The 23,935-nt window shown below is 37.9% G+C and overlaps 1 protein-coding gene across 7 annotated transcripts in view; it reads left to right on the top strand.

Moving 5' to 3' along the window:
- The window catches only part of sorcs2 (sortilin-related VPS10 domain containing receptor 2), a 377,677-nt gene that overhangs the window by 255,143 nt on the left and 98,599 nt on the right, over positions 1-23,935 (top strand). For all 7 annotated transcript variants that reach the window (XM_039609304.1, XM_039609303.1, XM_039609302.1 and 4 more), the window contains 2 exons: positions 17,542-17,706; positions 21,155-21,228. In XM_039609304.1, coding sequence (XP_039465238.1) covers positions 17,542-17,706; positions 21,155-21,228 — 239 coding nt within the window. The remainder of the gene's footprint in view (positions 1-17,541; positions 17,707-21,154; positions 21,229-23,935) is intronic.

The following is a 23,935-nucleotide window of genomic DNA, read 5'->3' as shown; positions in this document are numbered from 1 at the left end:
TCTAAGATAAAACCATTATCGCTCACCAGTCGAAGACACCTATAAGTAGGCATCAATATATTATGTGCCACGAGAGCTGGATCTTCAGTGGTAGAAGGACTTCTGTCACCAGCTGCAATCCACGATGGTGCAGTTGGAGCCTGTGTGATGAGAGGCACTGGGGATGAGCACAGTAGTGTTGATCAGCCTTTATGTTGGAAAGCACAAAAAAGGAAGGCTCTAGCCGGCTAGCACCAACTGAAAGTAAAGTGTCCATTACTGAAGTATTTTCTCAAGTGAGGGGAAAAAAGAACAATAATAAATAGAAAATTATACTAGATGGCTCCAAATATATCTGGGTAGCCCACCAACTTAAAGTCTATGTTTAGGAAACACTGGTGTACATATAGACTACCTTGAGTCCTTGTTGGTAGGTGTTTACAGCCATTTGGCTGTAATAACTTGGCTGCTGTAACAGTCTCCCAGGTTTTTAACTAGTTGTTTCTCATGCATTCAAAAGTGTTCAAAAGGGCCACACCTTATACACGTCTAAACCTGAACATAACTGTAATCCAGTTCTGAGGAAAGTTATTTAGGTCCTGCCAAACATGTACTAAAATGATTGCTTGTCAATATTCAGAAGTCATTCTTGTGTTACTTCATTTACCACTGTGTTGACTATGATTCCACTCTGTGTTGTACAGAGTGTTGTGATTTACTGACCCTTCTTTCACCAAGCTGGACTTCTCTTGTGTGTATACTTGTGTGTGTCCAGCACCAGGGATATATGTATGCCAGTCAGAGTGATGCTCCCTGTCACTGGTGATAAGTGGTAATTGAATTTTGCCAGGCGAAGCTGTCAGGGCAGGTCTGCCAGACTACTGTGTGTGCTGCGTGAGAGGGTCTTGGCAGCATAATGCTTTTAATTGTGTCCGTCAGGGCAGTGCAGAGGTCCATCTGTTGTAACCTATCGGCTGTCTTTCGGTCTTTCGGCCTCCATTCATCTCCCTTCATCTTTGTAACTGAATCTTTTCTGCTTCTCTAGCATCAATCAAGCTAATTAGCAAATTAATCTTGAGGTCAGCATCAAAGTTCACTTCACTATAAAAGAAGTGATCTGCCCACAGAGAGTGATCATTAAACTGTAGTTCTCCTGAGCCCTGCTACGTTTTATAGCTAGAGATTTACCAAGTGTGGCTAATAAGCGTGTTGTCGCAATTGCAAATATTCACCAACTGGAGTGATAACATCTGTGGGTGATCTACTGACAATGTGCTAAATTATAAAAGATGCAAATAATTTATTATAGCAATGACCACAGAACAGGAATATCTACACACTGAATTTTAAAAAACTGAAAGAAATTTCTTAATTACAACGTGTGCATGTTTTGCCTTTGTACCTTCACCATCTTCAGCACAATGAACAAAAAAGAAATAAATACTCTGTAGAGCTTGCATAACTTAACCATGTGTGGATTCCAGCTCACTAACATAGGCATTCAAAAATACAATGAATCAAGAACACGTCATCAAGTCTCTTCTCTATGGTCTTTCTAACAAGTTTTTCTTAATCGTCATATTACTACCTGATAGTCACACAAAGTTGTGCTGCTCTGCTTTTAGTCGTCTGAGTGTTTTCTACTGCTGCCACCACAAGGTTGCAAGGTCAAGGCAACCCTTTCTGTTGTTTTCTCTGTGAGTGTATCTAACCCTCTGTTCTGGACACAATCCTAAGTGTTTGTGGCAGTTCCAGGCGGTGATGGTTAGCCAGTTGACCTCAGTGGTGCAGCAGCTGACAAACAGGCCACATTTAATGTCAATACCCAAAACTGACTTCGGTAAACTTAATCCCCCCCACCCCCACCCCTCATACAGCTCTGAGTGTTTGCGTTTAATGCACCTGGGGCATTTCATGTTTTTCATGTGTCCCTCAACAGCAACATAATCCTTAACCCTTCAGGCACAATGATATTGCATCTCACATCCCTGTTATGAAACCAAAGTAAGACCTGTGAACTGCAGCAGAGCTGACGTCAACAAACACAAGAGTAAATAACCTCTTTGCAATAATGAGTTAGTTCACACTGTTATTGCCATTATCCGTTGGATTCCTTATGTCCTTATTTGATATATTTAAATTTGATTTTTTAAAATGTTTTTTCTTCATAGTTTAGATATTTTAGGTATTGTATTTTTATTTTTTGTATTTTTGTATTTATTTATGATTATCTTATTATTCTAGCCTCACTAGAGGAAGCTAGTGTTCCTTTGTTTCATGTTTAGTGCAGTGGCAAGTGGTTGGTTTTACGAAAAGGCAAGGAAAGACCCTAACCCTAACCCTAACCATTACCTAACCAAAATAAATTAAAGTAAAATAAAATACAGTCCTGGTAGCTGAGGATCGGTCTGCCAGGGCCTCTGCTTGTGGCCACCGCCCGGCTCACAATGCGCCCGACCCCTATGGCACCTCCTGCGGGTGGTGGGGCTGCAGGAAGATGGGCCCATGTTGCTTGCCCTCGGGCACTCTCCCCGGGGCTGGCCTGGCCCCAGTAACCCAATCCCGGGCAGGGTGAACTGTTCCCTTGATGGTCTTCTCAAAAGGGTCTTCTGAATAACTCTTTGTCTGGTCCTTTACCTAGGACCCATTTGCCATGGGATACCCTACCTGGGGGCAGAAGCCCCCAGACAACCTAGGCCCTTGGATCCCTGGAACACACAAACCCCTCCACCACGATAAGGCAGCGTTTCCCGGGGCCTCCTCCCACCAGGCAGCCTGTTCCCCCGGACAACCTAGAGGAGGTGGCTGGGGAGAGGGAGGTCTGGGCTTTTACACTTTAACAAGACAAAGATTACATCTCTGCTGTGACTACTCTGACAGTCTATTGCTTCAACTATTTACTATAAGTTGAAAATCATGAAGGGTGGAGGATTTCTTTTTTAGAACCATTGCTTTAGCAAAAAGTAGCAATACATTTTTTTAAACTATTTTATTATTTTTTGTACTTTACAAAATGACTGCTTAACCCTTTAACAATAATAATAATAAAAGTCTTCAGGGAAAACACAAGTTAGTCTATTTTTGTGCTTATATTTGACTGACGTTGTGTTATTGAATAGAATGCTGTGTCACAACTATTGTACTATTATGCTATTGCTGGCACCATTGTGATCAATGACAGTAGCTCATTTTAAAAGTAGGTTGGAAAATTTAACGCTGCTGCATGGAAGCAAACATCAATAACATGTTGTTGAAATATACATATGGCAATTTTTCTTTAAAGAAAATGGAAAGTAGCAATTTCACAGTTTAACCTGGTGGACATATCCGGCTTTAAACTGTCTCTTACCTCAAGTCTTGAGTCTCCAGGACTTACATTAATATGTCCTACAAAAATTACTATAGAAAACTGTTTTCAAAACTAACTTTTAAAGACGAACCAACGGAAACTGGAAATGAGATGCCCTCTTTCAATCTTGTCACAGCTCTTGCTGTGTTCGCAAATGATTGCAGTAATGAAAAACAGAGAGCAGAATTATTTCCTGTGGCTGCATTACTTTTGCTGATGAGGTTGTGAGGTTTGTTTTCAGCATCGCTGGAATTAAACAGGAGTGAATTTGCTCAGAAAACCACTGAGAGTGGCTCAGTGGTTTTCCAAAGTCGCCTCACAGCCAGAAGGTTGAATTTAATGCCTGGCTGAGGCAGCGTGTGAAAGTGTTTGTCTGTTTATGCATTTGTGTGATAGACATAGAAGCTTTTCACGCTACCTTTTGCCGAAAGTGTCCTGGGACAGGCTTTAGTCTGAACCTTGGGCAGATTACAGCAGTTTTTTTTAGATTGTATTAATTGATCATAGAAAAACTGTTTTTATCAGTCTAGTTTTAAACAAAAATTTTAGCAAACATTCCACAATACTGGAAATAAGAAGCAAGAAAATGGTTAAATGACTGAGCTGATCATTTTCTATCTATAGCGGTGCCAAAGAGTCCAGTTTTCTTATATGGAAACAATCAAAACTGTTGAATGACTTGATGGTTGAAAAGCAGCAAACAGTATTGTAATAGTTATAATCTGCTCCGAATGTTTTCAAAGTTTAAAACATGTATATTGTATTTCTGCGTGCAGTGTGTATTCATATAATGTATGTACTGTATTGAGCAGTGAAAAGTTAAATCTGACATTTTATTCGATGTACTCAAGGATTTAAATAAACCATATGGAAATGATTTATTCCACATGCAAAACGATCGTTTTAGCCAGGTCTGCTTTGGCCACTCTGTGTCATAGTTTCTAACAAAGCAGTGGCTCAGAAATTATTAAAATAAGTTTACTTCTTATGGGATGCACACACAGGGTCACATGGAAAACCCTGGACCTCAGTAAGAATGGTCTTTGTTCTGTATTTAATACCAAAATCCCCGACATTCTGGTAGACAAGCTGACCTCCCCCCGTCATCTGGGCTTGAATTAAAACGTTTCTTACAGACTGCCCAAACCCTCATACTCAGCACTGGATCTGCATGCTGAGCCCTCTGATGTATGTCATATATACATACCTGACCAAACTCCCACTCATTCATCCAGTGCAACAATAAAATTTGTGAATGGCATCACGTTATTGGGGCTCGTATCTGGAAAGGACGATTCAATCTAGGAACGAGGGACAATGGCTGGCAGCATTGTGTAACAACCACTGCTCAACACTGTTCTTAACACCAAAAACCCCCCAAAAAGTCATCATTGAGGCACAAAGTTAGCCCAACCCCTCTCCACATCAACTTATGATGGAGTCATATCTCTGAGGGTCTTTGGTTAGCTAATACAACATCTGTGGTGGAAAAGACTCAGCAGCGCCTCCAATTCTTGAAGGTTATAAAGAAGAATAAACTGGAGGAGAGATTGCTCGTGACCTTTTTACTCCGCTACAGTTGAGAGTGTGCTCTGTCATTCCATTGAAATTCAGAATACACTTAATTATTTTATTTTATTGTTCTATAAAATTCTATTATTATTGACATATAAGGCTGTAGATGGACAGTTTCCTGCTTATATAGCAGGGCTTCTGAGACCTTATTCATGCAGCCTGCATCTCCGATTTCCTACCCAGGGTCTCCTAACTGACTGTCGCTCTGATTTTAAAACCAGAGGTGATCGTGCTTGTGAGGCTGTAGCACCCAAACTGTGGAACAGCCTTCCTCAATCAATCAGGTGATTCTGTTATTTTAAACAGTTTTAAATATCTTTCCCTTAATCTGTTTATTTTCTTTATTTTATTTGGTTGTATGGACAAAAATAAATATGACCATTCACTAGATTAATTTTCTGCTTTATATTATCCATCTCACGCCCACCCTCATGGCCAATTTAGAATCACCAATTAACCTTTAGAAGTGGGAGGAGACCAGGGCAGCTGCAGAAAACCACACCACTGCACCACCTGTCCATAATTATCACTGAACATGTTTTTCAGTTACTTCTGTTTGAAAAAGAAACATAACTCTAAGTTCTTTAGGTGAGATTCAGATGTTGCAGCCCTGTATCACCTGCCTATAAATATTTTCTCATTTTCAGGTCATTGTCTTCTATTTTTTCCTGTGGTAATATAACATTATTTCCCTGTGCCAGACTAGAGTTGTCATGGAGATGAATGCTTCCAGTGGCGCTTAGTACTATGAAAAAGTATTTTGCCCCTTTCCTGATTTCTTCGTTATTTCTTGAGTATTTGTCACACTTCAGTCTTTCAGATTATCGAACAAATGTTATTATTAGACAAAGATGAGTAAATACAAAATTCTAGTTTTAAATGATGATTTCATTTATTATTCATTTGTTATTAATGAAAAAAGATATCCAAACCTATCTGGCCCTATGTGAAAAAGTAATATGGAACAAGTGGAACAAGTAGTTATTACGTTTAGAACTAAATTGCCAATTCTTATAAAATAGCTTCTAATATTACTTTTTTTTTGATAATATAAAACATTTGAAGTGTAACAAATAGGATAAAATAAAGAAAGCAGGAAAATACTTTTGACAGGACTCCATGCGTGTGTAGGTGGCTGGCATCTGAATGGCAGTCATCAGTAACAGAAGTCTTTCAGGTGTGGAATATAGTGAAGACCTACCTCTCTCTCTCACAGCTTCAAGCAGGAAGGATTTTTTTTTCACTTTATGTAATTAAGTCTAGAATAATTGCTCAGAGGTTCCTCTCCTCCTCTCCTCCCTCTCGCTCTCTTTTTCTCTTTTTACTTGACAGAGGAATGTAATTAAAAAAGGAGAGAGAGCTTTCCCGAGGTTTGATCATTGTCTCCAACTTCTAATGGAGAGCTTAGACCTGCTGTCTATCATCAGCAGTGAGTCAGGGAGAAGAAGGCGATACTGGGAGAACACTAAAGGTACATGGATCCAAAAGTGATGAGGAAAATGACATAGAAAGACAGGAAACAGCTGAGGTAAAAAGAGCATCATGCAGTCAGAGAAAATTTAAAAAGAAGATAAATGTAATGGCGCTGAGACAATGGCGTTTTCAAATCAGGTAAAATTTCTAACAATGAATGCCTTTTTAAGTTAGGCTTCTTTTTTTCACTCTGATGTAGTCTGAAGTGAGTTTCTGATGGAAAATGATAAATGTCAGGGATTTTCCTCAGTCTGCCAATGCAGAACTTGTTCTTTGATAACTGATCGATAAAGAATGAGTAAACCATTATAAAGCAATTAGTCATGTTAGAAATCCTTTATGAATGGTGACTTTTGCAAATTGAAGGAATAAATGTATCCATGCAGTTTATTTAATATATATCCTCAACAACTCCCCTCAGTATCGCTGTCATCGGACAGAAGTGAGCTTCACTGACTCATCAACTCATGTAAGACTGCTTTCATTAAGTTATACAGCTGCCTCCAGAGTAAATACACATGGACACCAGCTGAGGTAAACAACAGGCTGACGTCCTACACTAATTACAGATGAAGGTCGGCAGAGTTGTTTGTAGTATAGCAGCCAGTCCCACATAGCAAAATTGGTATGACCTAGCCCACACAATGTGCTTACACATGGCCCACATACCACAAAGAATGACGGCCCTTTGGTGGCCCAGACCTGGTTTGCCAGAGGTGGCCCACACATGGGCCAGCACAAGGCCAGTTGCAGACACACTGCTGGCCCTGTGCTGGCCCAGAACAGTTTCATCTCTGGCCCCAGATGTCAGCCTAATGTGTACCTTAATCAAGCCATGTAAGAACAACATATGCTGGAACATAATAGTGCAAAAGTAACATGAAGAAAATCTGTTCAGACAGTGAATGGACAGATTCTTATATAACACTTTTCACTTTCCCAGATTACTGAAAGTCCTCTATATAACATGCCACATTCACCCACTTTCTCTAAACCGAGTGCTTCCTAACTACATTCATACACAGTCTTGATAAGCAGACTAGAGAAGCCAGGGATCAAACCGCAAACCTTCCGATCAGTAGGTGACTTGCTCTACCTCCTGAGCTACAGCCAACATGAGGAAACCCTCACTAGGTTTTGGATAAAGTGTACACTCACAAACCTGTCAAACCTGCATTTGAAACATTGGCTACCATAGCGGTATAGTATTGCAAAATGGCATTTAGGTCTCCTAACTAAAATAGGAAAATAGGAACATAAATAGTGTCATCATTGCCAGACCTGGCCCACATCTAGTTGACATACACCCTGCCATGACACCAGTCAGTCAGAAGTGCCAGCTTATTGCCGGATCTGGGCCAGACCCGTTTTCTTTGAGCCTGGGCCACATAAACCAAACCACAATCAGGCCAGACGTGGCATGCCATCACATAAACAGTGCCATCTATGTCAGGCCTGGCCCATATCTGGATGACATACGTCTTATCATGCCAGAAGTCAGCCAGCAGTGCCGGCTTGACACCAGATCCGGGCCAGACCTGCTTGCTATGTGGGGTCCTGCTAGGATTATGTCTTCAATTGGGAGAACTAAGAAAACGAAATTCATATGACTGGAATCTGCATTTCACACAGTCTACCTATAATTTGACCAAATGGAAATGTCTTATATATTTTCTACAAAACCTTGAATGATATGATATTGGTCTTGAGTGGGATTTGAAGGATGTGAAACTACTGTTTCCATGCCCAACACTGAAGTTTCTTGCTTGCTTTAAGATCCAGTTGCTGGGGCTTGCCTATTTAAATGTTTTTTAGATAATGTGTGTTCACTTCAATGCTGTACAAAGACAAAAGCAAATATAGATCCTGCATTCTGAGACAATGATGGCTATGAGAGAGTAGGAGGCAGAATACCGAATGTCTTTGTCTATTGTTTCGGAAATCTATGTTTTTTTAAATATAGCCAAACTATTGAGTCACACCTATTATGAATCTAATTTGTAGGTAAATTTTCAGACATGTTCATAGCAGCTAAAGCTGCTGTAGAACAGAAAAAAGAAAAAAAAACTGCACAAAAAGGGAGAAGAGTATATCAAGGCCTATGTCAGTCCCAATCTCTGTGCTCTGGGAGGCTTCAAATGGAGAGAGTAGCTAAGAGATAACAGGGCTGAATCTGGGACAGGCAGTTACATGCCCACATGAAACAAACCCACATCATTCTGCATTGTATTTACCCGTGTGTCAATCTCAGAGTTACCGCACACTTAGTGGAATTGCCACTTTCTTTTTCATTTTAATCGTGTGAAATATTATTCAATTTACACATAATTAATACTAGTCAGTATTAAAAATTATAAATAGTGGTCATTTAGGCCAGCAGTGGCTCAAATGTTTTCTTATGTGCGACACTGATAAAGTACACATTGATCAAATCAAATAGAAACATAGTTTTAACTGTGTTAAAATCCATGAATTTCTGTATATATGAAAGAAAGTTTGTTTCTAAAACTTCCTTTCTTAAAAAAATGATATTTATATATACATATATATATATATATATATATATATATATATATATATATATATATATATATATATATATACATAAATGCATGTCTGCATCAATGAATGACTAAAATAGAAATATACACAAATTATGAGCAAATGTAGATTAAACGGTAAATGGACTGGTTCTTATATAGCACTTTTCTACTCTATTGGAGCACTAAAATTGATTTATAAAACATGGCTCATTTGCCAATTCATATGAGCACTTTTTTTCATTGTCTACATGTTTTCATTCATATACATTCATATTTCAAAGAACCTGTAAACCTGTATGAGACCGTTTTTACTTGTCTATCTAACTCAAAGTAAAACTCAGATTAAAATCAGTATTGACCTGCATCATGAATCTGACAGACTGGGAATTCAAAGTCTTGGACAGCAGCTTGAGACGGTAGTCCTTGTTCTTGTCTGGAGATCCACTGTGAGTTGGTGGGTCAGCACTCTAACTGGAACCTGCAGCAGCAGGTTCAAGTGTATGTATGCTAAACTCACAAGGACTAGCATCACAAACTGTAGCATGAGTCAATAGAGTTTGAGTACATTTACATGATGAGAAATGAATGAATGAATGAATAGAAAGGTGATGACTCTTTTTACTCTTTTAATAATTATCACCAGTATGCAGGTCATCACTGGAAAGAAATTACTGTAGTACACTTTACTTGTTCCAGACACCAATGCATGTCCCTATCCTAATGAGGACAGACATACAAAACCAACAACACAACACAGCTGAAAGAGCCCAAGGAGACTTCAGAGTGATCCCCACAGTTATTCTGCTCTTAAATCATGTATAGAGAGAATTAGAGGCTACAATGTACCCAGCATGACTACTCATTACTATCTTTGTTAGCTGCTGAAACTCATGAACTGAAAAGGACTGAAGATAGGGCTAGCATACAGCAAAAAAAGTGTTTGTTTGATGTTGCCTGGTGTGCAGATATTTGAAGAACCTTTGTAACGTGAATAGCAACATAATTGTTAACTGTGAAGTAATTACTGAATTTGAAACAGTAACACATTACATTACTGCGTTACTAAAAACTGTAATGTGATTAAAGTAATGCATTACCTACTAATGCATTACTTTAATCACATTATTTTTCATTGTATTTAAAAAGCATGGGTGTGTTTCCTGTCAAATTTACAGCCTCTGCCAGCCTCCCAATCATATTTTTTCAGTGCATTAAGTTGTAAAGTTTGGTATAAAAAATATGCATTTGAACTTCATGCTCTTCAACTACTGGTCCTCTCAGACTGGTGATTTTCCACGCCCTCAGAGTATGTGTGTGTGTGTGTGTGTGTGTGTGTGTGTGTGTGTGTGTGTGTGTGTGTGTGTGTGTGTGTGTTTTCATTTGAAATCAAGCCAAGATGTGGGGCTTTGCTGAAACTGGTCACCTCCATTGTAACACAAATGTAGCTGCCCGGGAGGAAGCTAATGGACTGTCGCACTGTCGCAAAGCTGGCCAAAAAACACACTGCCATACCTCTCACACCTCTATCTCTGACACCTCTGACAATGTGTTGTTCATGTTTGGCTTTCTGATTCCCCATTCTAACCACTTCTCACCTCACCTTTAGAGAAGTGCAGTGACAAAAATGCTGGAAAGAGTCAGGACTGGCTTCTGAGCAAGAGGCTTTTGCTAAGTCTTTAAATTTGAAACTGATTGTATTGGGAATGGATATTGAAGCGATACAATATCCATTTGACATTATGGATTAACCTGCTTGAGGACTGATTGAAAATATTGACAAAGTTGAAACCACACTTGAAACTAGTGGAATTACCACAGTGGAACATGTTATAAAAGTTCATATAAGACCAAATAGTATCATAAAAATCTTTTCTGCTCCTCCAACTCAATAAGAAATGTCATAGTTGTTATTGGGTTTAGACGGAAGTGGAGTTTGAAGGTACAATCTTGACCTCAGGCATAACAGTCTCAACTCAAGGTCATTTCATAGCTTGTTGCTGAGTTACTGAGATTTGAGTCAAAAACAGTTTTTAAGGTAACATTGCTTTTCAGTCTTCTAGAAAGTTAAAAATGTTCCAAATGATCAAACAGACATAGAATACTCTCAAACTTTCAAACTACTCTAGACTTTAAAAGGAGCCTCTCATGTTCTCCGTCCTAATCCTCCACAAAAAGAACATTAATATAGGTATTCAGACACTATATGCCCTGCTTATTCATTCAAATGAAATGGCTGTTTGGTCCTTACGCAAACCATTGCAGCAAGATGACCTTGATTTCACACTCTGTCCAATAAGCATGACTATATTTTGATATGACAAGAACTACCTGAAGAGGATTTGTTTCATTGGTGATATGAAACAATCCTGAAATACACTGCAAAAAATCTTACACTAAGATGGTACAACAGAGATGTGTGGTACTTTAGGTAGGGCACGAGGGAGACTCATGTCATAAATAAAAGGTGGTTGTCTGATCAAAACATCCATGCATCCTTGTTTCTAAGTTTAATAACCACCACGAGACTCAAGGAAAGGACTAACTGAGCATCTTCTGAAACTTGTTTTGCTGTCTGGTGATATCCTCTGGCCTCCCATGCTGCGTTCCCCTCCCAGGTCTTCCTAACAGACCATGGCTCAGTAAGCTGTGGTCACATGGGGCCCTCTCTCCCAGTGGAAGCTAGAACTCAAGCAATTTACATATGTAATTGAGTGGAGAGGAATTGTACCAGGAACTGCTTGCTGTAAGCACTAGTATGCATGTGTATGGGTATGTTTATGTGTGTAGACCCAGATGTTAATGAGAAAGAAACATTCTGATTTATACGACTAGGTCCTAACTTATTAGGTTTATCTTCTTTTATATCTGTCTGTCACTCATTGCTGAGATCTGGGAAGGTTCACTTACAGTTTTCCAAAACATGGCTACATGGCAGGCCATTGAATCTTTCCTATGAGTTACGAGAAACAAAAAAGTATTGTGAATTGTAGATAACAGGCTCAATATAAGGATAACAAGGCTACTGAAAGCTATTTTTGAGATAATTACCTTGAACATGGCGTGGCATTTCTATGCTGAGTCTGCAAAAACAGATTCCTTCATTGATTTATTACTTTCACAACTGTATACCTAACCTGAGGAAGAAGCAAGACTCAGCAACTCACTTGTCTCTAGTCTCACTATTTTCACTGAACTCATAATATTGAGATTTGTTTGATGGTCTGAAATATGTAAGTGAGACAAATATCCAAGAAAATAAGAAAAGAAGTGGCAAGTACTATTCACATCACTATATTTTTGTTTAAATCTCACCGAGCTTCTTCAGTGCTCAATACTAATGAAACAGGAAGCAGGAGAAACCAAAGCAAAACTTTGTGCAAAAGCCATTCTCCAAAACTGTACATAAAAGATGGCAGTCTTGTGCTTTTAACCATCCCCTTACATCTTCCTTTCTTTTGCCCACACTGCCCCCTTTTTCAAACAGGATAGTAGTGCTACAGCTGGTGTGTTAAGAACCCAAAGCCAAATTGCACCTTGTGCATATTTCTGCAATGCCAGTGCCTTCAGAAAAAGTTTTTTTTTCTAGGTTAATTAGGTAAATTGTAAAAACAAAATTAAAAAAATAGAATAATTGTTGCAAAATAACAATTCAAAAGGTGTCCTTCATGCACTTCTCTCATTTTTCTGTGCACATGTACAGTAAGTACACAATTGTATTGCATGGTGTGCATTTGTGCCGGTGTGCGTGTATCATGTAAAAGCTTTCTCCATTCTCAAGACTTGAGGTTTTCATCAGCCATATCAGCCTGCAGCCATAAAACCCTTCAGCTGTTCAAAGATGTGTCATGCAAAACAAATGCACATTCTCATTCTTCTCTGGGCATAGACCTTCATGTTGTTCATGTTCCAACTGCACACCAGCACTCTTTTATAAGCTCTTTTGAGCTGCCAAGAAGATTGTGCTGTTTTATAATTGACAGTGGGAACTGATCATTGTTGACACACATCAGAGGGTATCAGCTCTATAATCTGAGTGACTGTGATCGAAAGATTATCAAACATCGCACAGATTATGCGAGCTCTTCCCAAAGCCACACTGGTGTTTAAGCCGTTTTGCAGATTAAAAAGAGCTGAGTTTTGTTCCTATAAGTCCCCTTAATGTGTCACACCCCAGCAGTCTCCAGAGCAGACACAGGAAGTTTAGAGTCTGCTTTTATCTGCCATGCACAATAGGAGCACTGTGCTTTGCTAAGCTTGAGTTATTACTCGGAGGAGATCGTTATGAAGGAAGAATGTATCAAAGTCCTTTGATTGTGGAGGATCATAACTTGTGCGAAAGGAATTGTCTGTCTGCCCTCCCCCAATCCCCTTTTTTGAAGCCTCACTGAAAAGTTCACCTTCCTATCTGTCAGTTGGTTAGTCAAGCTCAGTTTCAACTCTGTAAAGATTTGAAGGCATTCCTCCGAGCCTACAGTTTGACAAGACTGCCACTTGTTGGCAAGTCAGGTTACTGCGCCAGGAGGATGAGTGCATCAGTGGTACACTCATCTTTTACAAACCCATACATTATTTTCTGTGGTTTCTGTGGTGAATAATAAAAGATAAAACAATTATAAGATTCGTTTTAGCGATTTTGTCCCATTTTGAGTTTCCCAGGTTGAAACCCAATAAGGGAACAATGCATGAACATGGAGGGGTTACAAGATGTTCAAGTACAACATAAAAAGCCATTGTTTGAAAAGTTTGAAAAAGACGGCATGCACAACTCAGAATAGTGAATAAAATAGAAAAGGTTTATCTTTTTGGTTTAGGTTTTGAATTTAATTTTAAACTCATTTCACCTAAGGTCTCAAAAAGACCCGTACAATCAAATGGAACTGCATAAAGATTTCTCAAGTGATTTAGTAACACACTTTGAGCTTAGAAATATCTCAACTTGGAGTCATCAGTGTGTCCCCTACTAGGTTTCAAAAAAGCTCTCATTCTGTTTCTAGTCCCATGATGCAATTGAGCAGCATTTCCCCTCCTCAGCCTGACTACTAACAGCCCACACCTCCTGTGCAAACAGAGACTTTCAGTTAAACAGTGTGTTTTCATTTAAGTCTCTGAGACAAAAATAAAAAAGATAATCTGATGACATCAAGATTGGTCAAAAGCCTACATAGGCTTAGTAGTAGACATTGTAAAAAACAAACAAGGAAACAAATCTGAAGACCGAATGAGAAGCATCTAATAAAAAACTGAAAATTAAAAATACTGTCTTAAAGTATAATTGTGTTTAGCGTCATTGCATGATGATCTGTGTTTCACAGTAGCTAAAACTACAGAAATCTAGTTAAAAATGCAAACACATCAAGCGCTGGACCTCTGTGGTAGTATGGATTTGTATAGTTTATTTATTTGTAACTTTTTGTTTGTTTGTTTTTTGCTAAGCTTATAGTACTCAGTACCTCTGAGTAGCCAGTTTCAGGTTGTTTTGGGTGAGATTATGCATTTAAAAACTACAAAAAGGCATGCATGACTAAACTTCACCAACTGACATCATCATATTCATAAGATCCAGTACTTCACTTTTATGCTTCTTTTTCAGGCATTTGTCATCTCACTGTACATTTGTCTGCATTTGTTGATATGATGTGTATATGTGAGGTGGGACTGTGTACGTGTGTGTCCTGAGGATGTTCAGTTGTCTGTCTGAGCTCAACTAGGTTAAACCGAGTGACATCCTTTAAATGATGATATGTTGGCACAGGAGGGCTGACCGATTGATGGACCTGCCCCACAGGGACATGAGGCAAAACCACAGTGAGAAGTGTGTGCCAAAATAGCTGTCATCAGGCTTTATACCATAGAAGCCAAAAGACTTTGTAAACACATGTAAATATGAGATTGGGAGCAGCGACAGTCATTTTGGTAGAAATTAAGGATGGTAATTGTTTTCTGACTTCCTACATCCAAAGGGTGACCTTGAGCTTTTCAATTGAGCTTTTTAGCTGTAAACAACAAATACACTGAGCAAATCCCAGGTCCAGATATAACCATGCTATGCTGACATTTTCTAAATTAACTGTATTATAAGAAATAAAGCCTTCTTTCCTGCTGTTCTAACATCATCATTCTACTCCTCTTCCTTGTTGACCATGCTTTGCCTGCAAAACAAACACCAGCCTTTTAATTGACTGTGGTGCTAACGGAAGTTACACCCAACTCATACTCACACACAGTTCTCAAGTATCAACCCAGAAAGATGTGTTATTCTACACACACTCCTTAATTGAAGTCATGATGAGAATCCTAATACAGATTTTGTGTGTGTGTGTTTGTACCCGTTTAGACGTCTTTGTGGGGACCAAAAATTGGAAGTTTACTATACTTGTGGGGACCAACAGCCCTTAAGGGGACCAAAATCCCAGTCCCCACAAGTTAAAGGCATTTTTGACACTCAAAATGTGGTTTTAGTGTCAGGGTTACAGGGTTATGGTTATAGGTTTAGGGGAAGGGTTAGGGTTAGGCATTCATTTTTGATGGTTAGGGTTAGGGTAAGCGGCAAGGGAAACCATTATGTCAATGGGAGGTCCCCACAAGGATAGCAAACCAGACCTGTGTGTGTGTCTAGTCAGTATATGTGTCTCAACGCATACATTTTTTAATTTCTCCAATATAACAAAGAAATGACTCAGCCACAGCTCTGGAGCTCAATGTGTGGAATATGTCAAGCTTTTGTGATATTGAAGCTGTTCTGATGACTATAAAAAGAAATGACAGATGAAGATTTGCCAGAAATGTGTTCAGAAAATAGGCATACATAATAAAAATCACTGAACATATTAAATATGGACAAAGAATGAAATAGGACAGTGTTAGTTTAGCTATAAAAGTAGTAATGAATTTTTGCTTTTTCTAGAAACGGACAGTATAAAAGATGGACATAGCCGCTGTGACCTCACTGACTTTACACTCAGAGTTTTGAAGCTTCGTGTTTCTTTAAATAAAAACAAAACAGAGGATGGATTAAAGGATAATAAAAGACAAGATCGACAGCAAGAACAAAGAGGAAATACTATTGGAGTAGATTTCTGTGAACATGAGCAATGCTCTTCTAGAAGCAAATATGTAACATGAAATTTCCAGGTTAAGCCCTACCTGCTTTGATAGTGAGACAGAAATCTTTCAAGTACTCTCTCAAGATTTTTTGTAATCACTGCCCTAAAGAGCTTTAAACTTGTACAGTATACTTTGATTTTATTTGATGTTTGTTTTTGGCTTCCTGCTGAAAAAAAAACATCCTTCCTGCTGTGTTTTTTTCTGGGGATCTAAAGGAACCCATAGAATTCTGAGTTTAGGTCTAGTTGTCAAAGCATCAAGTATGTGGATGCTCTCCAGCAGGTGTGACTGATTTTGACCAAAGAGATCGATAGACTGGTTATTCAAAAATTACTAAAAGTCTCTTCTGTAACACCAGACCCTAAAAGAAATCCCGATCAGGCAGATAACCCATACGTTTCTTGGCCTACTGGGACACTGAAGTGAAAATTATTAAAACTGTGCTTTCCCTGCTTTGATGAGCCAAACATGCTGTGTAAGAGGCATATTGCTTCCAGGTTTGTGTAATAAATTTACCCAGGGATAAGCATACAAATATGAAGATTTTCCTTTCTAATACTAAAGTACTGAACTCGCTCTAGAAGGAGCTGCTGTGACCTTTGAAAACACTATTAAATATACAATTGAATACAAATTGCTTTCGGCAAGGTTGGATATTAAGGTTCTTTTGGAAGTGAAGGAGGAATATAGGCATTAAAAAGGGATTTTTTTTCTTTGTACGTGGATAAAACCATGCAGACTTAAAATAAGAATTAAAAGCAATTGCACTACCTTGACAATTTCCTATGAGTTGATTCATTTGCTTGCTCAATTGTTTCTGCCCACACATAACACTTATTTTTTTTTTTAAATAGCCATTACATGTTGAATATCCCTTTCATTAAAATTATATCTCTGGTTTGCGGCCATTAATTGTTGCTGAAACAGTTGTTAAGTAACAATACAGCTATCAGCAAGTGACTTTATTGCATTTCTCTGACTGAGGACACTTTTTATAAGGAGTTGCTGTAAACAACCAAAAACACTCATGGGATAGCTTCCCACCTCTCAGCACTGTTAATGAATGTGACTGGTTCATTAGTTCCTATCGATTTCCCCTATTGGGACACTTATTGCAAGTGTCTGGGACATAATTGTGATTGGTGGGTTGGCAGTTCCTGGTGTGCTCTGTATTTAATGTTTTCACTTTATGAGCTATAAAAGTCTGAATAGATAATCAATAGAGTGTTGCCATGGTTTAAGCCGCCTGTAAGGTTGATGGAAAGTTCTCCTGTCCCAGTGGATGGCCTTGAATGAATGTGCATGTATGGCAGTTAATGCATTTATATTCATCAGGTTGTCAGTGCATGCAGGTGAATTAACATGGACAAGTACTGATATGAGGAGGATTTTTTCAACAGACTGCTGACTTAGCATCAAACATGTTGCAGGATGCTTTGGACCGTATCACCTGTGACCTTCTTTTTTCTTCTTTTTCTTTCTTTTCGTCTTTGCTGTTCTCTCTATCATCTCTTACAGGTAATTCTGGTGGGTTCCTCTATAAATGAACGAGATCAAATGCTGTTTATCAGCACAGATGAAGGTTCCTCCTTCCAGCGGCAGTCCATCGACTTCACACCCGACACGCTCATCTTCCACCCCAAGGAAGAAGACAAGCTGCTGGCCTATTGCAAGGAGGGCAGGGTGGGTTGCACGCACAAACTTAAAAGAAATTGTTGATTATGTAGCTGAAATAAATGCACAAGGAGGTATCGTTGGTGTTACGTTAGCAAATCATTTGTGGTGCAGCAGTGCATTAAATCTCATTCAATCTCAAGACAATCTTACGACTAAACTCAGAAAAAAACGTCATATGGTGTTTTTTCATACCACAGTAATGCTGTTCTGTAATTCTTGAGTTAAAGTGAAATGAATTAAACAATAACCATATCCAAACACAATGACGATATAGTGTAGTCGCACTTGGCTTCTAGTTGGAAGCCCTTTGGCAAGTTCTAAGAAGAAATAAACATGTATATCACAAAAAAATGTTTTTAATTATAAATAACCCACAAATCTATTTGTATATAGAAATCTGAATATTTACTTACTTTATTTAAAGGTCTAGATATATTAAATGTCAGGCCTTTGTAACCAATTTTTAAAATACCAGGTGTTCTTATCTTTAAGTGCGGCCCCTTTCCGGTGTTTTCCAACTAAGACGTCCTCAAAAATATAGGCACAGGAATTTTGTACTTAGTGCCCTGTAATGGCTTGACATCATAAGCTGCTTAGCTTTCTACACCCTCATCCAAATATGTTTGCTTCTGACTATTATGATTTTTCTCCATTTACCATCTATCTTTACGCCATTTTAGATTATTCAATAGAAATATCATATAAGAGAAGGAGCAAGGTTCTGAATTCAGGCACCGCTGCAGACAAAAATAACAAAAAGGAAAGTCATATATTTCAGTTAATGAGAAGAAAAGGCAGGACTCCAGAAAGATAAGGAGCAAGAGTCACACTATCAAAAATACAGACATGAAAATGGCAGCACAATGGGTGCTATATATATACCCTGGGATTGACTAGATAACAAGACACAGGAGGGAAAAAGGAATGGGAGAAAATAATTTACAGCAGATGAGAACAAAAAAAGAAATTAAAAAAAAAAAAAACAAGAAATGAGAAAATCGGCAATGTGCGGTAAAGCAGGAAATGACCAAAAGACACCAAGAATAAGATGAAAAAAGATGAAAAAATAAGTACATCTTTGCCTTTTGCTACAACAGATGTATGTGAAGGCTTTGAAACTGCAGGTAGTGCATCTGAAGAAAATACAATGTAAAACTTTTGCTTTAAATTTTATTTTTAAGGTAAAAGTTTAAATATGTATATTTATTACGTTGCTGTCAGATCTTGCACTGACTTTTCTCAGCAAACATCTAATGGCTGCAGTTATCCCTGTTTCTTGTGCATTCTCCCTACCCCACTCATCCTTTCAAAGCGTTTCAATTTTCCATACATTCTATGCAGCACTCAGCGAATGACTAGACATTCAGCAATGACCTTATGGGGCTTACTGTCCTGTGGATGGGCCAGTTAAGGTCATCTGGAAAACTGTCAAGTCAGCAGCCTCGAATGTAGTTGCTTGCACTCGACTAGACTGAGATACAAACATGATTTACTCAAATTTAGAAGGAAATATTAAGTCAAGATAATCCATTATCTAAAATACTTTTTAATTTTGAACAGCAAAAGCCATAATCTCCCAAATTAAAACAAAACAGGCACATAAAGACAAACATTTCACTTTATGTGCAATTAATATAGATTTTATGAATTTTTTTCTTTTTGATGAAATTACAAAAAAACCCTTTTCGTTATATTTTTTTTTAGTTTCACTACATGAAACATGAAAGCCAGGGCATCGTATTGCTGTCCAATGAATTACTTATGCCTTTTTGCCGAGAGATGAGATGATTCAGTGGATAAGACATTCAAGCCTGCAGCACTGTAGAAAACCTGCAAGATGAAAATAGTGTTGGTCAAAAATGCTGCTTCCTCATGTAGGTTAGAAACACTCAATCAACAGATTTATTAATAAGCAATGAGAGATGTTCCAGTCATCTCACTGCATTTGACTGTTTTATAGCAGTAGCTTCAGTTAGGGGATCAAAGCACAGCCAAGGAATTTAAAGATGTATCACTTGGGGGCACATGTGGAATGGCCAATTCTGAGCAAAGCTAATGTTAACAGTACCACTGGTGTGAAACAGTAGCAACAAATTATCTTCACCATGTTCTAATCATTTATGGCGATAACACAAAGGTAGTGCAAAGGTAGTATATCTGATCTGGCAGTGATATACAGAGGTCGGAAGCCCAAAGTGCAGATAGTGATACTTTTGTTGTAGAGAGCAAAGTATTTTATTTTATGTTATTATGTTAGCTGACAGTAGTCGCCTATGTGTAAACAGCACAGCTATGTCTTGATGCATGCTCAATCATACAGGTAAAGTACTCATCCAGGTACTCATCCAGGTACTTTTGGAGACAGCACAGCTATATTTTATGTTGTTGTCTACCACCACACAATGGTTAATTCACCAATCATACACTAAAAATATTGAATTAAAGGGCAGTTTGTTTTCATATGTTATCAGTATGGTTTAGTTTAGTTCATCTGCCACAGTCTTTGTACTTATCTGTATATTATGAATTCTTTTTTTGGATAATACCTCCTTAAAAACTAATAAATTCACACTTTATCGATCTGTGGAGATCAACACAATGTAATCTCATTTTGTTTTGTTGCATCAACAACTAATCGTATTCATCAAAGACCTTTTTTTTTGCACCAACTGATTTTATGTTTTAGTAAAAAATGGCGTTTGGGCTTAAATAAAAAGACCCTGAAAACCAAAATGGAAATGAAGCTCAAGATATTTAAGTAGGTGAGACATAAATTTGAATAGTTAATAAGCTTGAATTGGCTCAACTCCTCCTCCACTTCAATAATTTACACATAATTAAGCAAGAAATTCAATTAGGTTTTAATCTGTTCCATATGGGCAGGCTGCAGATGGAAACGAGGAATCCATTCAAACAGAACAAAAAAAATCATTTAGCTGGAGAATGATGTGAGGATGCGGAGCAGCATTTTCAAATTACGGTTTGTGAGGGCAGACACATATTTACATCAAGGTCAACCTTCGCTTCTCTTTTTCACAGCCACAAAAGAATGTGCTGTAGGATTAGCTTGTCGTCACTGATTACATTTAATTTCTGATGACCATGAGTGAGATAGGCAGGAGCTAAGCAGAATGAGAAGGTGCAAGGGTTGTTAGTGTGTGTGTGTGTGTGTGTGTGTCAGCTAATACACACTCGATGCACACACGTTGTCACGCTGACACATGCACACACACACAAATCTGCCAAACCTGTTATGATTACTATGTGAGCTCAGCTTTGATGTGCTGAAGTATGAAATGTAATATCTTAATTGGGTGAATAATTTTCTATGGTGACCTTCATTGTAAAATAAACATCTGGCAATAATCTGGAGATAAGTTTAAACAGTAATGCTACATGAAAATGGTGCTTTTTTTCTGTCTAATTATGTGGTTTTTTTTGTTTTTTTGTCCAGCTCTTTGCTTCAGCAGATCTGGGCCGTAAGTGGACATTACTGCAGGAGAGGGTGACAAAGGACAGAGTTTTCTGGTCAGTCTAACTTAATTTTATACATTTTGATGGATAAGATGCCAAGAATGCAGCTGTGTTTGTGTCACAGCTGGGGCCAGCATTACTAAGCAAGTTCATGATACCCAGGATATCTTTTCGAGTCACTTATCCAAACATCAGCAACACCAGTAACTGAAGGTGGATCAGTCAACCCAGATTCTCCCATTCTTTTTATGAGTATGGTGAGGTAAAACTGTGCAATTTGATTAATCATAGACACAGACTAGTCTACTTGCAGCAAAGCAGTATAATTTACAAATAAAGAGACTATATTAGAAATATTGAAAGATGTTAAACAGATAATACATCTGCAACTTGGTACATAAAAATGTGTGATTTAAACTTGTTTACACACGCAAGGAAAAGGAAGGGAATCCCATTGTTCCCTAAGAATCTCCACTTCTTATTGATGCTTGTCGGATAAAGACAAATACTGTCTCTAGAACTACAGTCCTTCCTACTACCTACATACTAAAGTTCTAGGGATTTTCTTAGAAAGAACTGATTGATCATTATGTTGTGGTTTTGTACATGTTCGTGTCTTTTCTAAAGGATAACATGCACCAGAGCACATTAGGCCTGCAGCATATCTTACCATGGCGATGTACCCATTAAGAAGAGAACCTTTGTCTTTATCCTGAAAACCAAATGATAAACCTGACAGTACCACACTTACCTGACTCAAACCCTAGGTTTCCTCTACAGGCCTCTGATAACTTCTTCACTGATATATAGTTTTAGAAACTGTGAGAATTAAGGTTGCAACCAAACAGAACATTGTCTGTTTCTTGTGCAAATATGATTAATACTGGTTCTTAAACATATGTCAGTGTTTTGCAAGGATCCCAATAAGTTAAGAAAGAAAGAAATGAAAATACAAGTACAAGGACTTTATTTTGAATTTACTTTGAGATGGGTGTTGAAGGCTATAATAAACACAGACAAAAAGAAAATTTGAACTGCTTAAGGTTATTTCAGTTCACTTCAGTTCAATTTAGTACCAAATCACAAGAACAGTCACATTGTAAGGTAAGAACCCTACAGTGTTCTGGAGAAAACCTCAACAATCAAGCAGCCCCTAGACAAGTTTGCAGTTGCAGAAAGGAAAACCTCTGGCAGAGCCAGGGCTCAGGGAGGGCCGGTTAAAAAGTAATTATATGGCTCCAGTGGTACATAAACATGTGGGGAGAGTGAAAGCTGAGTGGTGAAGAAGTGCTAAGTTCATCACATAAAGTGTCTTAGGACTGATCTTATAGCTGCATAACTGAGGAATAGTTCAGGGTCATATGTCTAGCCTTAACTGTTAGCTTTATCAAAAAGGAAAGTTTTTCTTAAAAGTAGAGAGGCCGTATGTCTCCTGAAAACAAACTGGAAGCTGGTTCCACAGGAAGGAGGCCTGCTGAAAGTTGAAGGCTCTATTTGAAGGATTTAACTGGGTGCCGCTAAAGAGAAGCTAATATTGGACAAGTATGAATTTGCTTTATCATCCCTGTCAGTACTCTGGCTGCAGCATTTTGGATTAACTGTGGGCTTTTTAGTGAACTTTAAGAACGACCTGATAATGATAAATAACAATAGTCCAACATAAAAATAATGAATGCAGATAAAAGACAGAAATATTGTGCAGAAGAAAGAAACAATTTCTACATAACTGTTTAATATGCACATTGAAGGACTTATCCTGGTATGGTAATGCCAACCAGAATCAGAATGCAATTAAACATATAATAACCTCAGTTTTGTCTGAATATTGGAAGGAAATTATGGGACATCTTTATGTCTTTAAAATATAACTGAAGCCAAAGTATATGACTTGTGTCATCTGGCTTCGTAAATAAATCATACTGGGTATTGTCTACGTAGCAATAAAAATGTATGCAGTGTTTTCTGATAATATTCTCTAAGAGACGCATGTATAATATAAAAAAGTATGGATCCCAGCACAGAACCCTGTGGAACTCCATGACAAACTTTGTGGACTACCAGATTACATGAACAAAATCTATCAGGCACATACAATTTAAACCATTGGAATGTATTTTCTTTAATACAATTTTAGTAGAGATTAACAGATTAATCTAAATTTATGTTAAAAATATTGTGATCAACAGTATCAAATGCTACAGAGTGACCTAACAGGACAAGCACAAAGACATGTCCTTTGTTCGAGCCCATAAGAATTTCATTCATTTCAGGTTTTAAATTATATCTCAAAAAAATTGCATAGATTAGAAAAAAATATTAAGTATATGAATTATTACAATTGTTCCCTTAATTTTATATTTTGCCCTTCAGTTGAAGAAGAAATGACATCCATATCAGTTTGCGTATATTTGTAATATGCCAACATAAGACGGTGATTGTGATTAACCTTATCCTGTTTACCTTAAATATGTAAGTATGTTGACAGATACATACCTACTCTGTATTCTGTAGAAAAATATTGTGACCAACAGTATCAAATGCTAATAGTGATCTAACAGGACGATGTCAGGCCTACTCTACATTTAGCACAAGTAGGATTGGCATCACTCTTAGATCACTCTAAAAGACAAGGGCTTAATTTATGAAAACAAAAAAAAAAACAAAAAAACAAAACAAGAGGGTTGTTATTTTATTTTAATAATTCAGGAACTACAGTGATACAGTATTTAAAAAAAAACAAAAACAAAATCCCCTCTCGCTC

This window comes from Oreochromis aureus, linkage group 3 (genome assembly GCF_013358895.1).
Source record: "Oreochromis aureus strain Israel breed Guangdong linkage group 3, ZZ_aureus, whole genome shotgun sequence".
In the NCBI taxonomy this organism is placed as follows: Eukaryota; Metazoa; Chordata; class Actinopteri; order Cichliformes; family Cichlidae; genus Oreochromis; species Oreochromis aureus.
The sequence above is the reverse complement of the archived record's forward strand: the minus strand, read 5'-3'. Positions and strand labels throughout refer to the sequence as shown.